This window comes from Argiope bruennichi, chromosome 3, assembly GCF_947563725.1.
Source record: "Argiope bruennichi chromosome 3, qqArgBrue1.1, whole genome shotgun sequence".
Classification (NCBI taxonomy): domain Eukaryota; kingdom Metazoa; phylum Arthropoda; class Arachnida; order Araneae; family Araneidae; genus Argiope; species Argiope bruennichi.
In genome coordinates this window covers 81,224,230-81,239,692 of record NC_079153.1, presented here as the reverse complement: position 1 = coordinate 81,239,692, position 15,463 = coordinate 81,224,230, and the positions used below count along the sequence as shown (strand labels likewise).

The window sequence follows — 15,463 nt, the reverse complement described above, 5'->3', positions numbered from 1 at the left end:
ACGCTCCCCCATAAATAAGCAATACTTTTGCTGCATGTTTTGCCATAATATAATTTAAAACCGAAAATATTTTAACCGTGTTTATTTTTTAAACTATTAATTTTTTAATACTATGATAAATGTTACAGGCAGTAATCGAAACTATGATTCAATTTTGTTATAATTTTTTTTTTATTTGCAACTTAATTGCCGTTTTTATTTTTGTCTCAGAATTTAGAAACGTATTTACGTTTAGGAAAACAATTTGAGAAAATATTTTAAATATTTTGATAAGACTCTTTTTATTTCTTTATAAACAAAATATTGCAATTATAAAAAAACTCCAAGTTTGCGATTTTGACGAATCTTCACGTTTTATACTCTTTCAATCAAATACCAAAAAAAATTCAATCAGAGTATTTGTGAACATGATACACAAAGAAATAAAGATCTGCGAAAAAAAAACCGACTAGACATGTGGTGCTTGCATTGAAATTGTAGATTTTTAAGAAATTTTGAGCTAAATTCACTAACGAACTCATTACCACTAAAGTGCCATACAAAACATTAAATACAAAATTTACATTCGATCAAATAATACGAATGAATCAAGAATATAAAAGACATTGTCCAACAATTAACCATTTTTTTTTAATTATTGTTATGTGACACGATTCGAAGCTGCCAAATTACTATTAGAAAAACTACATTTAATCTGTCAAAATACTACAAAGTATTCATGAATATTTTATCATGAATCTGAAAAGTAATCTAGTTTATATACAATTACTTTTATAGAAACGGGTAAGTTTACAAAACTATTTTACCTTCAAAAATTCTCCATTAGTAAGCTACTGAAGATAATTTTGATTAAGATAACTCTTAAAAATTGTCCTCGGTAGAAAAAAGCAAAAATTAATTGCTCATTTATCCGCTCCGAATGATTCGCGGAACTTGGGATTTTTGTTGAACAGAAATGCATGCAGGTTTCAAACATGTTTTCAGCATTAATCACTTTTTTTTTTCCTTACTTTTCTCATTATTATTATTATATTCTTCGCTAACATTACACTAACTAAATCTTTCAAAGTAAAAAACGCGACTGAAAACGGAACATTCCCTAGCAAATATTATGTAATTATTTAATTAATTTTAAATGATGGATTACAATTATTTCAAATGATTGATCGCAAAATGAATCAGAACGGTTGTCTTGTCATAAAATTAATATTTTCAGATATCCATCAGTAATCCAGCATAAAATTCTTGGTTGAAGGTAACAAGATCATTAATTCTTCAGAATTATGCGTTAATTAAGTATCTATAGGCCTTCTAGATTGTATCACCTGCCAGTTCATTCCCAACCTATAATCTTTATGTAAAGCGATAAACACAACGGTCAGTAAGTTAACCAACTAGGTACCTATCTATCTGGAACGAGAAAAAAAAATTTATCCGATCGTCTCATCTTCAATGAAAATTACAATAATATTTATCAAATCTCTATGCAGAAATGATGATGTAAAAGCCTTACCGTAATATGTCAGTGATATATATATATATATATCATTGATTGCGTAAAGAAAAGTTTATTAAATAAATTTTACCGAATTGTAAGCATTTGTTACAGAAATACCATACCAATGTTCTGATAGGATATGATATGTTAAGATTTTTAAATTTAGATATTTCAAGAGAAAGAACATCATAAAAGAATTGATATATCAAAAATGTACTTAAATACTAATTGCTAGATTGAAGTCGGATTGAAAAATATTTGAATGAAAATTATCGGCATTCTTCATAAATGCAGTTTAAAAAAAACAATTTCAATTGCCTTTTTTTTCTCAACAGTTTAGTCAAATTTTTTTCTTAAGTCTATTCTTCAAACAAAATAATGTAAAAAAGTAGATATTCATTTGGAAGAGCAATAATGCAATGAAAGCTTAAAATTTAAATGGGAATTGCAATATATAAATTTAAAAAACCGAAGCATTGAATAGTTTAAGATCTAACAATTCCTTCCTTAAAAACAAAACTAAGAATAATAATCACAATCAAATAAATTCTCAAATCTTTCCACAACTAAAGTTGGATATTACATTTAAAGCATACGCATTATGAAAGGCTTGTAGGATATATATGTATAAGGATATATATACGCACATATATAAATTCATGTTGCTATAATAAGCTGCAAATATTGACGAAAATACTAACGGGGGGGGGAATGCAAATCAATTGAAAAGGGAATTTAAAATAGCTAAATTTAAGAAATGAAAAGTTCTCTAGAAAACTTGAAATATTAAATTACTTTTTTTTTTCATTATATATTGAATTGAAATACGGTTAGAAATTGGTCAGCTTTTAAAATAACTATTTTTTAAAGCATATTTTCACATTAATTCTTAACATGAAATGACTAATAGATAAAATAATATAGTATTTTTCATCTTAAGTAATTTTTTTCATATAAGCAATGTTAGAATTAAAAATTAGTTAATAATTAATGAAATTTAGTAGATATATTTTAAACCTTTCCGGATTGTATGCATTTCTTCTCCACTTACACATTTAGTATTGAGGTTTCTGATTCATTTTACAACAATCACCAAGCAATTTATGGAAAAAGAAAAGTAAGAAAAACTTAATCACATTTTCAATAAACAAGTGCTTAAGTTAATGTGAAATAAAAACTTGCAAATCAAAAATTCCCAAAAGCTGTTAGCGACGTTTCTTTTCCCGGATACTGAGGCTCAATCCCCAGTTGTTTGTTATCGCTTTTGAATCTCCTAAATCAAACGAATGTTTTCATCTGTCACTGGATCAAACATGACGATGAATTTCACTTTGCTGAAATCCAGTGACCCGCCACTGTCTCTCGTCCCCTTGCAACTATTTTATTACCAAATCTCACCCATGTGTCATTTCCGTTCACAATGTGTACCTGAATGAAGAAACCGCAACCCCACATTTGTGTCCTCCAAGATAGACAAGCAGCCACCTTTTTACATAAAACGCCAGATCAAGGAAAGCAGTTCCCATGTCACCTACCCCTACTTATGTCCACCGGAAGACATAAATTTCTCTTCCCTACAAAAGTACGGGCACGGACATGTGTATTGTACACTTTTTTGCCCCCATCTTACATAAATCAAGTCGCCACACAACGTGAGAAGGACGCTCGAATATCTGAGCAGGTCGAAAGCCTCGAGCAAACACTGATCGAAAATCGGATTGAAATTGAGTATTAAATAAATTCTTAGCACAGCTGAGATAAATTGAGCATAATCCATGTTTAAGCGGCATAGATATCAGCTGAAGCATCCTTATTAATGAAAGTAATGTTACAAATTTAAAATATTAAAGGGTTATGTTTCCTAAATAAGTTATTATAACAGTGACAAGTGATTGAAGGGTTCAAAACGGATAATCGGTATTTATCATAAGGAGATGGAAGACGAAACAGACACGCAAATCTACTTTAAGATGTCAAATTTCTTGTAAGCGGTTTTAGCAAATATGAACTGATTCTTTTATCAGATTTTATTCAATTAATCAATGAAAAAAATTGTTTAAATTTTTGGTCACAGTATGATTGTCATGACCTAGATGAAACGATATTCCGCCTTTCAATTTTACTGTTTAATTATATATTCTTTACACGAAATCCACAAGTATCAATAAATAAATCAATGCCTTAAATGCATATATGTCACCAAATAACATATTATGATAGCAACCATAAAATTGACGGTAAAATGAATATTATTTTATAAATGTTTTAAGTAATAGTAATAGTGGAAGCAATATTCATTTTGCGCAAAACGATAAACAAGAAAAAAATTTACTTACAACTAAAAATGTTACTATTTTCGAGCCAAATGAGTCGGCGAAGTCAAATTTTATAGTTGTAGGCATATTACTTAACCGGAATAACCTATAATCAAATTTATTTTTAATTGCTGCCTACTAAAAGGATCTGAACTTGATATCTAGGTTTATTAGTGATCCACATTTAAATCAATTTCAAAAGCATTATATATCTCCTTATGGATACAAGGTAAAATATTTCTTACAAATTGATGAATTCTTATAACAGCAACAAAACATTTTTAGTAAAAGTGGAATCAATTGTGAAAACAAAAGACTTTAAAAATTAAAAAAGAAGTAAATTTAAGGTAACTTATAGACTATATAGTTTATAACTTATAGACTATAAGGTAACTTGTCAGACATATATAGAAGTATTATTATTAAAGGTCTAATGCTTCGAAAGTCGCAAAAATAAAGCCGAAAAATTGATAATTTTGTGATAGTCTCTGGAGTGGACTCATTAATATCTACTGCTCTGGAATCATTTTTCATATTAATTATGAGGTTTATAATTAATAACTTTTGTATATTTGCAACTGGTTTTTTAAACCAAAACTTTATAAATATTTTATCATAATTTACTAACTAGCTTATCATAATTTTTAAATGTCAAAATAAGGCACAAAAAAATTTTCTTTGCAAATCTTAGACTTAAGCAGAGAAGATAGTGAAGATTCAATTAAAATATTCAAAATTTCAGTACATATTTAACGCAAAGTAATTATTCAAAAAAATTTACAAAATTAAAGTGAAATTAAAGTTTGAAATAGGAATAACACTCATTTCCCCACAAAAATTCAGGAAAACTCCTGTGTGCTAACACCCGCATGGATTAATCTTATTTTAAATAAGCGAATAATGACTCGTCTTTAGAATTTATTTGATATCAAAAAATTATGTATATACAGTTTTTAAAGCATGAATAGAAAACCGGCAATTTAAATTTAAGAAAAATGTTTATTTGTAAAAACATTAAACACTCAAGATCTTGTTTCTGAGAACCATCTCAAATTACAAATTATTTAAATTTGGAAAGTAGATATTTAATATATTTTGCTCGTTATCTCATTTATATTCTGTATCTAATAAAAATGTTCAGCTTCTGCTAACTTTGCATGCAAATAAATTGCTATTTGTATCTGCCTCAAATTCACGAGGAAACACGGTTCCATCATCTCAACAAGTCTTTACAGATTTTTTTTAATTGTCTTAAAGATTGTCTTATAGAATTCATTTTTCATATTTGTTAATGAATATTTTTTTTTATTTAACTTCGATTATCTTCATCTTTTTGAGCAACACCCAAAAAATGCATTAAGTCCACCAATATGATTGATCAGTTCATCTTTTCAACAGGTGTTAATTAGTCAGAATTCACAATTTGCAAGCAAGCTCTTTGTGAAGTTTGATATGTAGTATCTTGTCTTACAAATCATGACATTTGGGTCTATTTTATTTTTGTCATAAATCCGGTTTACAGGAATTAAAGAAGACTTTAAAAGCTATGCAAATAGCATAAATTCCTTCTTTAGTTATTTAGCATAAAGCGAATGAATTAATGCATTTAAAATACTAATGAAATATAAAGAATGCAAACATTACTAGTGAAATTATTACAAGGATTTTAATAATTATAAGTATTACATAATTTTTTTTATTGTTCAAAATGCCACTGCAAATACAATAATATAAAAATTTTACACTTAACACCACAAATATGCGTCTCTGAACAATATTTAACACCATCAGTTTTGAAGCAAACAAACATTAAACACTCCGATTTTTTTCCCCTTGATTAGTCAGATTATTTGTCAACTCGCCAAAAGATGAGTTTGAAAGAAATATTCTACTAAATGTTAGTTCGAATTCATCCCTAGTTTTTAAACAAAAGGTGAAATAATTAAAATTATAATCTTCGGTCTTAAAAATGTAAAAACATGCTTTTCGATTTAAGTAAATTTAGTCGTCATCTAATAATAGCAATTACAACAGTGTATTACTTTGAATTAACAACTTCATTTTTTTTCTTTGCATTCGAAAATGTATATTTTCGAAACAAACGAAGCTTCTATCAGTTTCAGTTTAAGTTCTTGAAAACAAATTTATTACTAAATTCAAAACATTTAAAATTAAAGAATGTGGAAACAAGCATTTATAAATGCATTCATAAGTATTAACTCCTTTTATGAAATAAAATTTTCTCTTTAATACTCAAAATGGATAAATGATAATGCTTGAAAAAGGATAAAATTCTATCATAAAAATTTCTTTATAACAGAATTAATTATTAATTCCGAAAATAAGTGGATAATTTTTAAACTTAGTTGCTAGTGCTTAGTTGAATATTCAAACAACATACAGTACTTTTGATGTTACCCTTTACAATCAGGATTACTTTTAAGAGAACACGTGCAAGCCAGCGTTTATTCTTGAAAACCGTGAAATTCATGACAGCACAAACACTCTACACATAAATTTCTCGGACTCATATCGGAATGAGTTTTTACGAGTCAGCGCACTTAGAATTCAAACGTCTGTTTTAGTGTTATGTAAATATGCTACGTAACACATGTGCATACGAAAACAAAAGAGCAACAGACTAATCTCCGCTATCGCCTCCTGCCAATGGAGCTTTTGCAAGATATAATATTTCCTCTCTTTTTTTTTTCTCTTCATTTTACACACCTTTAAATCTTCCTCAAAATTTTAACTGCAATTTGGAATTTTAAAAACATATAGAGTAGCGGAATAACAATTGATAAAACTTCATTTTTTATATGCCATTCGCTGAAATAATAATTAAAATTAATGCTCGTTGATTTTCTATGTAAAAATAGATCTTTATCTTTATAATAATGAAGATGAATGTGCGTGTCGGCGTTCTACAGATCAAACCATCTGACCTACAACAATCCAATTTGGCCCATATTTATATCTCTGAGGGGGAGAATGTACATCTCGGAGAAATTTCTTTGAAAATTTAATTAGCATCTCAATTTAAGAAAATTCAGTTGAATTTTGGCGTTTCTTCGGGAAGATTTCCATTAATACTTTTACACCAAAATTAATTTTACACCATTTCCAAATTTTAAAAATTGTCTTTTTAATGACGCCAATTTAAAAATCTACCAAATTTTTCTTAAATTTTGATAATTTTTTAAAAAATATTTTTTGGGTTATTTCCAACAGTATATTATATTGTTATCTTGAAATTCAATACGTTTTCATTGTTTAGACAAATATTTAATCGCGTGATTCTCATCTATTGTTAAAAGCTAAAAAAAAAAAAAAAAAAAAAAGGGGGGGTTCTTTTTAATACTAATATATACAAGACGAGTAAAAAAGAGATGTTTGTTCTATGTTTGTTGTTTTGGGATTGGTCTCTATAAGAAACATTCGTGTACACGATGAATAGGTGTATGTTCTTCTATGTATTTAATTGTTTCGCATATGTATATAGGTAAGTAAGACAATTAAAATAACCCAGTTTAATGCTTGACAATTTGCTGAAATCGAGGAAATGATGTTATATCTAAACAATTTAAATGAATTTAAAAATAACTAATATCTTCAGCGAACCAACTGGTAGTCAAAGGCAATTCGTTTGCTATTAAAAAAATCAACTACACAATAAATGTCTAAATTTTAAAAAAAATGTTTAAAAAAACCCTAAAATAAATAGAGCGCGGTATTAAACAAAAAGATGATTGAAATTTCAAATGAGAAGGTTAAGATGGTATTTCTCTTCGAAGTCATTCTAAAAATCACTGTTTTTCTAATTGATTATTTTATTTTTACTTGATCTTCAAACACTTTCAAATCCAACATGTGTTTTTACATCAAGAATCAGAACGAAGCAACCGAATTTGCCTAAACAGAAAATTAATTTGACGGATGATTCGCATCCACTATGTACATTAGCAGAGTGACGGAAAGTGTTTATAGCAGAAATACCTGGTATCAAAAATAAAATTCTATGTTCGCATAACAGAGAACATCAAGGATAGATTGCTCTGCACGATGCTATCCCAAACATCAATTTCGGAATGATCGACACTTACACACATAGACATAGCATCTGTAGAGAAAACAAGAGCGGAATAAAAGAAAAGCTTACAGGTTGTTTTTCACGCATGGGCTCGTTAAACTTGAACAATTTCAACACCCTTTTTTCTTTTAAAAAAAGCTATCCATTATTTACTCGTTTCTGTCTGTCAACACATCATTTCTACGAACTTATAAAAAATTGTTTGTAACTTTACGCTACGGATTTTTTTTTTTTTTTTTTTTTTTTTGTATTCTTAAAAACTTATAGATGTTAGTTTAACAATGGATTTTTCAAGTCAAAACGTGCGTTCAAGGCTCTCGTGAAGTCTGAAAATAAAAGGCGGAGGAAAGCAACAACTATAAATAAGGTTTCTGTAGCTTTCTTCATCAATATTTTTTGTCTTCTGCACTTTTATGTACATAGGTGTTAAATATATATTTTAATTATAACAATTATTTATTTTGTTTCAAGAATAATTACAATGACTTCATCGAAGTGCTTCAAGATATAGGTATCTCTTCATTGTATGTGAAATTATTCTGAGATGATCTTGTACTGCATTTTAGCAGAAATAAATAGTATAGACGTTGAAAAGTAAATAAAGTTATATCTTTTGTAAGGACTATTTTTATTATGAAAACGAATGTTCGGTTTTTAAGCACAGAGATTATGAATCACTTGCAATTATCGAGGCAGAACTAAGTATGTTATTTTGTCCTTGAAACTTTATTTTCGTTGTATGTAAAATTTACATATTTCATAAAATGATGTCCTTGAATTTTAAATATGGAAAACGAAACTGAAAGAAGTATTACGGAATTATTTTAGGAAAATCATTCAAAAAAAGTCTTTTTCCCAGAAAATTTAAAATAATTTTATTTAGAAACAATTAACTTGTGTGATTCTTTTTAATTGTGAAATGTATCTTTTTTAAACTGAAAATATGCAGCATATAAATAAATAGCAATAATAGTAATGTTAAACTGGTAAAAAGGCAATAAAAATTTTTTTCGTAATAGGGCTTCTTTAAGTTTTTCCTCTCATGATTACATTTTCGTCGGCAAAATTTTTAAGACTTTGAAACTACTTTTACAACAGAAAAATAAACAAATAATTTATTAGACGTAACGAAGTAAAAAATTTAATATAATGCGGTTTCTTGGGAATCTTAAACAAAGACAAAGATTACCATGAGATCGAATTTTTAATGTTATATTTATTAATAATTTATTACTAATGAAATATATGTTTATTATTAATTCTTAACATAATATTATTAATTCTTCAGTAACATAAATAAAAATATAAATGAACATAAGAAATCAAAATTATTAATCTAATGGAAAAAAATTTAAAAAAATAAGTCAGCGATAAATTATTTTTCTCTGCCATATATTTTGGTTTATAAAACTGAAATAAAAATGTACGTGTATTTCTTCACAATAATTAGCATAACCTTTCAGATTTATATGAAATAATTTTGCAATAAATATTTAAAAATTTCATAAAATAAATGTTTATTTCGATTATTTAAATTTCATAGTTTCTCTTCATGTTAATTCTGGTAAAATATAAATCCCTGTTTATATCGTCACTAAAACATCCATCACGTCTGGTTTAGGTGATAAAAAAATTTTAATAACGCAATTACTTTTTTCTCAGACGACAAAGCATACGAAATAAGTGATTCTACAAAAGAATCAGTAAAACCGAAAAAAAAAGAAAAAAAAAGCAAATCAATAAGTTAAGAAACCTTAAAAAGTCCTCACGCAGGTGGTTCCACCGGTTTCACCTGTCTTAATATTACATTACACTATCTCAAATTGCAGCAGGAAATCTATCGCTCTAATGATGCAATGCTTTCAGAACTGTATAATCGGAACATTTATAAAATAGACAAGTTACCAACCTGGAGAAGTATGATTAAAAAGAATTCGAAGGATTCACTTAAAAAAAAGTAAAAAAGAAAAAAAATGCTGTTTTTAAGTATGATTTTTGGTAAAGTCGTAGCAACTCTTGCTTTCATATTTCAAATTATTTTGTATTGTATTTTTTCAACAACAAGCAGATATAGATTAAATCTTTTCGGGCGTATAATTTTAAAGAGGGGGGAAGCAAATGGTGTAGAAAATTTTTGTATTAAAAAAAAAACCTGGAAATTAATATCCAATTAATATCTCAATTTCTTAATATAAATATTACTCACATAATGCAATAACAAATTAAATACAAAAATAAGTAAATAAATACTAAATAGAAATTACTTATTCCAAACAATTCGGTAATCACAATCATAAAAATTTCTATAACTAATACGTTTGACTTGCTTAAATTTTTGCTTTCATTGATTTGCAAATTTATTGTTAACCTCACAGAACGGCTAACTAATTAAAAAAGTTAGGTTTTATATAAGTAATTACACATACAAGTAATTTCATGTTTTTGAGATGAGTTTCTAAATTTCTCATCATGAATGAAAAGATATGCAAAAAGGTGGGACAATTTTCAATATACTTAATCCAAATTCTAACTTGCATTGCTTTATAAATTGGAATTAAAACTTTACTTATAAAGGGATGTAATCGCTGATATTAAATTATACGATTGCTTTATAGCATAAACATGACAAAATATAGCAACCATGCTAAAGCAATTGAAATGCTAAAAGTTATTTAGCATGCTTTATTACAACTTCAGAATTTAATAATAACATAAAGCTAGAGGAAACACATTTTATGCTCTGTTGTTGACTTCGTTTTTGAAATTATTATTTTTAGAATAGATAGGTTACAAAAGCTACGAATACTAGAAATCAGATGTTTAGATCAGGGCTTCTAAACTATGGGTCTCAAAGCATAGTTCTAAATAAAGGCTTAAAAAATTAAGGATCGTGGCACCAAGTTGAATAATTTAAAGATATATTAAGGTCTTAACAATTTCAAAGTGTTTTTTTTTTTTTCTTTCGGATGCTTGAACCTTTATCAACGAAATATATTAGAAACATGTAAAAATTGGATAAATGACATTTTTAATTGAATTTTAATTTTTTTATAGGGAACATTAATCGATATTACTTAATATTTCTATATCTTTCCAAATTTATTATGGTCAAAATTTTTCTGAAGGAAATTTGGTATTAATCGAAAAATGCTTATAAAAATCTACTAGTATGGGGGCAAATGTCATTAAGAGCGATAGTTTTAATATAAAAATAATTGTTGATTCAAATTAATTCATAGTTTGATTGACTGAAGAGATTTTATGGTTATACATTTTTTATATTTTAAAATTCACTCAAATTAGTAGAAAACTGCTTCAGAACATATATGAAAAATTAGTTAGTTTAATATTTTATCTAACTTCACTAAAAAAAATCGAAAAATTGTGTTACAAATCTGAAGAAATTGTATTTTAAATTATTTACCTACATTACGACTTACAAGAGAATCTTATAATTTCGTGTGCAAGTATATTAACATTCTAATTCTATCTAATCATCAGAATATCATATATTATTCTATCTAATCATCAGAATATTATATATTATTCTATCTAATCATCAGAATATCATATATTATTCTATCTAATCTTTACAAAATGAAGATTAAATCGCCTCAATCATGTTTGTATTATACACGAAGACTTTTCTTCTTAATTTAAAAGGGGAAAATATATGTCTTATTTTTTCAAATTGAGACAAATGAATATGCTTTAAATCCATTTAATTCAATAAAAAATATTTTTTATCATTTTAAAAGAAAATAAGGATTAACTTCAAAAAATAGATAATTTATACTTGTTATGTAGAATGTTAAAACACACATCAAATTTAAAAATGCAGTAATTATCAGTTTCATTAATATTTAAACTTGTAATTTTAAATTCTGGTAAGTTCTCATAGACTTTAAATATGATTTAATACAAAATTATTATTTGTAAAAATTATAAAAATTATTATCATTTTTGAGCATTTATAGCCAAAAGCACATAAACAGATAGTAGATGTAATATAATAGAAATTATTTAATTTGAAATTATTACGATTTATTATTTATTTTGAAACCATAATCCGCATCTTAAGTTGAATAACTAATTCTACTTTAAATTCAATTCAACTACAACAACACTCACAAACTGAATATAATTTGTATTTAGAATTTAGGACTCTGTGATTAGGGACATATTATGCAGTTACTGCTTTAAACAAAATTTAGCACAGCAAAATGAATAAAAAATAATTCTTTTCAAAGTAGTTTCAATTATATAAATATACAATTGTATTATATAATATATTTCAATCTCTTAAAATTAATCAATGATTTTTTTAATGTAAATAATGCAACAAATATTTGAGAAAGTATTTCAAAAAGAAATAAATAGATTTTTCAAAAAATTTAGTTAATTAAAAAATAATAGTTAAAAAATTTAACTAAAAGAAAACGATAATTTCTTGATATATTTTTTTTTCTCACTGTTTCAAACTTTCATAAATTTTGAATTTTCAATTCCTTCTGCCAGTTTAACAGATCGTTTCGATCTGAATATCAGAGAACTTTTATTTTCTAAAGAATGCATGCTGAAACAACTTGAATTAGATTCTCATTTGCATTATTTTAACTTACTCAGATGCTTATTTTTAAGAATTACTTTAAAAACTCACTTTTTTTTTAAGTATTAAAGAAAAAAAATCGAAAATTGGAAAATATCAAAGAAATTTTCTATTATGTTATTCTCATTCTTACAGAAGTCATTGGTCTAGAATTTTAATATCTAACATAAAGTACAGAAATGATTAGATAATTTCCCCGCTATTCTTTCATTTTAGACATTATAATGGAAAAACATGTTGTAACTTTTTCTTCCTTAGCGTTTTAAAATTCACTAAAATGTATTCACTTTTATCAATAAAACTACCATATTTAATTATAATAAAAATCAGAATTTAATTGTTTGCGAACACACAAATATATAAATTGCTCAATAGAATTTTTTAATCAATGTCAACATTCATTATCTAAATTTGACATAGAAATTAATTGATGTCTATGATTGATTAGAATTTTCTAATTAATCATTGACAAAAAAAATAATAAAAAAAATAAACAAACCACTTTGTATTCGTAAAAAATTAATCAACTGCATCCTTTAAAATAAGTCCAGTTACTTTTTTAAATGCACAATATTAAAAATAAATTAGTTATTGATAAAGTAATTATAAAATTAAAAATTAACCAAAATATCCATCATAGTAGATTAATTAAAAATTCAATATACTAATAACTGAAATTTTATTTTAGTGTCGATTGCTTATAAGTGCAAGCATAATAAAGCTAATAACTTTATTTACTAAACTTGATACATCGAACCTAAAAAACTTTTCTCATCATTGTCATTACTTTAAATACACAAACCTTAAAATTTCAATTAATTAGTGTAAAAAAATCATTACTAAGAAAATATTTTTCGAACAACAAACGAAAACAACATTGCTCTCTTCTGACAATATATTTTGAAAAAATTGAAAAATCTCCACGCGATCTATTTTTATTTTAAAAGTATAATAATCAAAATCTCTCATTATATGCATCAGAATGTCAACAAACCACCTCTCGCCTCTGAAACGAATCCAAAAACTGCTGTCATAACGAAAGGAAAACTCTTAGTAAAAGTGAGAAAGAGAGCGCCGTCATCAAAACCGAACACGCAACACTTTTAGCGCTTTGTTTCTATTTATTTAAACAATGTTCTAACTCGTGCCGGTGGTCCGGTCAGCACGAGGGCCCTTCACGCCCCTTGTCAGAGCCCCATCAAAAAAATCCGGCCCTTCTGAGCGGCAGGGGAGCAAGAAACCGACCCCTAAAAAAGCGGGCCTTCTGCGCAGAGCGAACGGTAGCTCGGTTTGATGTTTGACGGAAAGGCGAGGGATAGCTGTCAAGGTATTGAAGGAGCAGAGCGTAGCTATTTGACAATCGAGCGTCTGCGGCGACTAAGCCTTGCGGCGCGCGAATCTCGCATTTCTGAAGCAAGTTTCACTTACATTTCATGCGTTTGGGGCGATCCTGCTTCCTCCTGGGCATGTTGCTGTCCGATACGGTACAACTCCACAAAGGGGCGGTCGCCTTTTACGCTAAAAAGCGTTCCAAAAGCGGGGAGATCACAGAGCGCTTCCCGCTGCTGACCTTCCATTCAGTAAACTGCGAGTAGCTGCCGTGACGTCAGAAAGATAGACAGCCGCTCGCCAGTTGCATCTTGGGAGGAGTCCCGATCTTCGTGCTCCTTTTCGTACTGGTGTCTCCATCTGGTGGGATGTTGGAGCGTTTCTGCGTCTGTGTGATGAGGGAAAGTTGAATTCGGGACGGCCGAAAGGAAGTCGTTAGCTTCCCGGCTGAGATAGCAGCTCAACAGAAAAAACAAACTCAATTATATGCGGTGAATGCACAAGAAGAATGCGATTCTGATGTAATATAAGGTAAGAACAATATAAAATACTTTATTTTATTCAACTATTTGATTTTTTTTATAAAGAGGGGTCTAAATTCCTACATACAAGCTTACAGCACATTGGATCACCCAAATAAAATAAATCCATTCATTCATTTTTTTAGAAAACGATGTGTGGAATGTATGTGGATGAAGTATTAATAATTGCGATTATTTGTTCCAGAGTCATTAATTTAATAGAAAGTAATGAAAAGCTTTATTATCATAAATATCACTCTCACCCTTTTCCACATAATCGATAAATCATACTCTGTGGAATCAAATCAACAGGAGCACATATATACAAAATCTCCAGCCAAGAATATTATATTAGCATACCAGTTATGTCTAAGCTTCAATAACGCTTTGGGCTAAGTACAATTTTTTTTTCGCCTAAAGTCATCATCAGTGGCTTAACAAAGATAAATAGAGCACGTACCGTGATAATTTTTCATCGCTCATCATATTTAACCTTTAAAAAATGACAACATGCACTAATGTTTGGTCACTTTGAACCCTCTAAGACTATCGACCGAGATACTTACATATACGTTACACCCCAGTCATCATGCCACTGCTAAGTGTGAAACAGTAGAACCAAACCAAGAAATTCTCATCGACTAAAAATAAAGTCCATGTTTTAAACTTACAGAAAATGTCGTATTTTTTAAGTATATTTAAGATTCAGAGAACTCGGATTGTTTTGTATTTTTATTAATTTAGAATGCTATGATACCAACTTAAATCAAGCATTGCGATGAAACTTCATAGGTGGCCAAGGACAAAAAAAAGGATCTTACAAACAGAAAGCGAAGGGGAAAAACAGAATATAGATGCATAGTACGAAACAATGATAACGAATGTCCTAGAACCATTAAAAGAAATCCTGACAGTATAATAATATGGGTCGCAAAAAACTCAGATATTTATAGTCTTTTTAAAAAGGTAAATGAAAGACTGTTATAAATAGAATTACTTCAAAAGTATTTCAGCAATGAAATAGTAAGTTCTCTTCTTTTGACCATCTTAATTATATCGATGCATTTCAGAAATCATTAAATGTATCGATATATTTTAAAA

General features: G+C 27.8%; 1 protein-coding gene across 1 annotated transcript in view; it reads right to left on the bottom strand.

The window, feature by feature from the left end:
* Nucleotides 1-14,088, bottom strand: part of LOC129962670 (protein tiptop-like) — a 389,561-nt gene extending 375,473 nt beyond the window's left edge. The window contains exon 1 of the mRNA XM_056076576.1: nucleotides 13,941-14,088. Coding sequence (XP_055932551.1) covers nucleotides 13,941-13,980 — 40 coding nt within the window. The 5' untranslated portion in view covers nucleotides 13,981-14,088. The remainder of the gene's footprint in view (nucleotides 1-13,940) is intronic.
* Nucleotides 14,089-15,463: the final 1,375 nt, after the last annotated feature.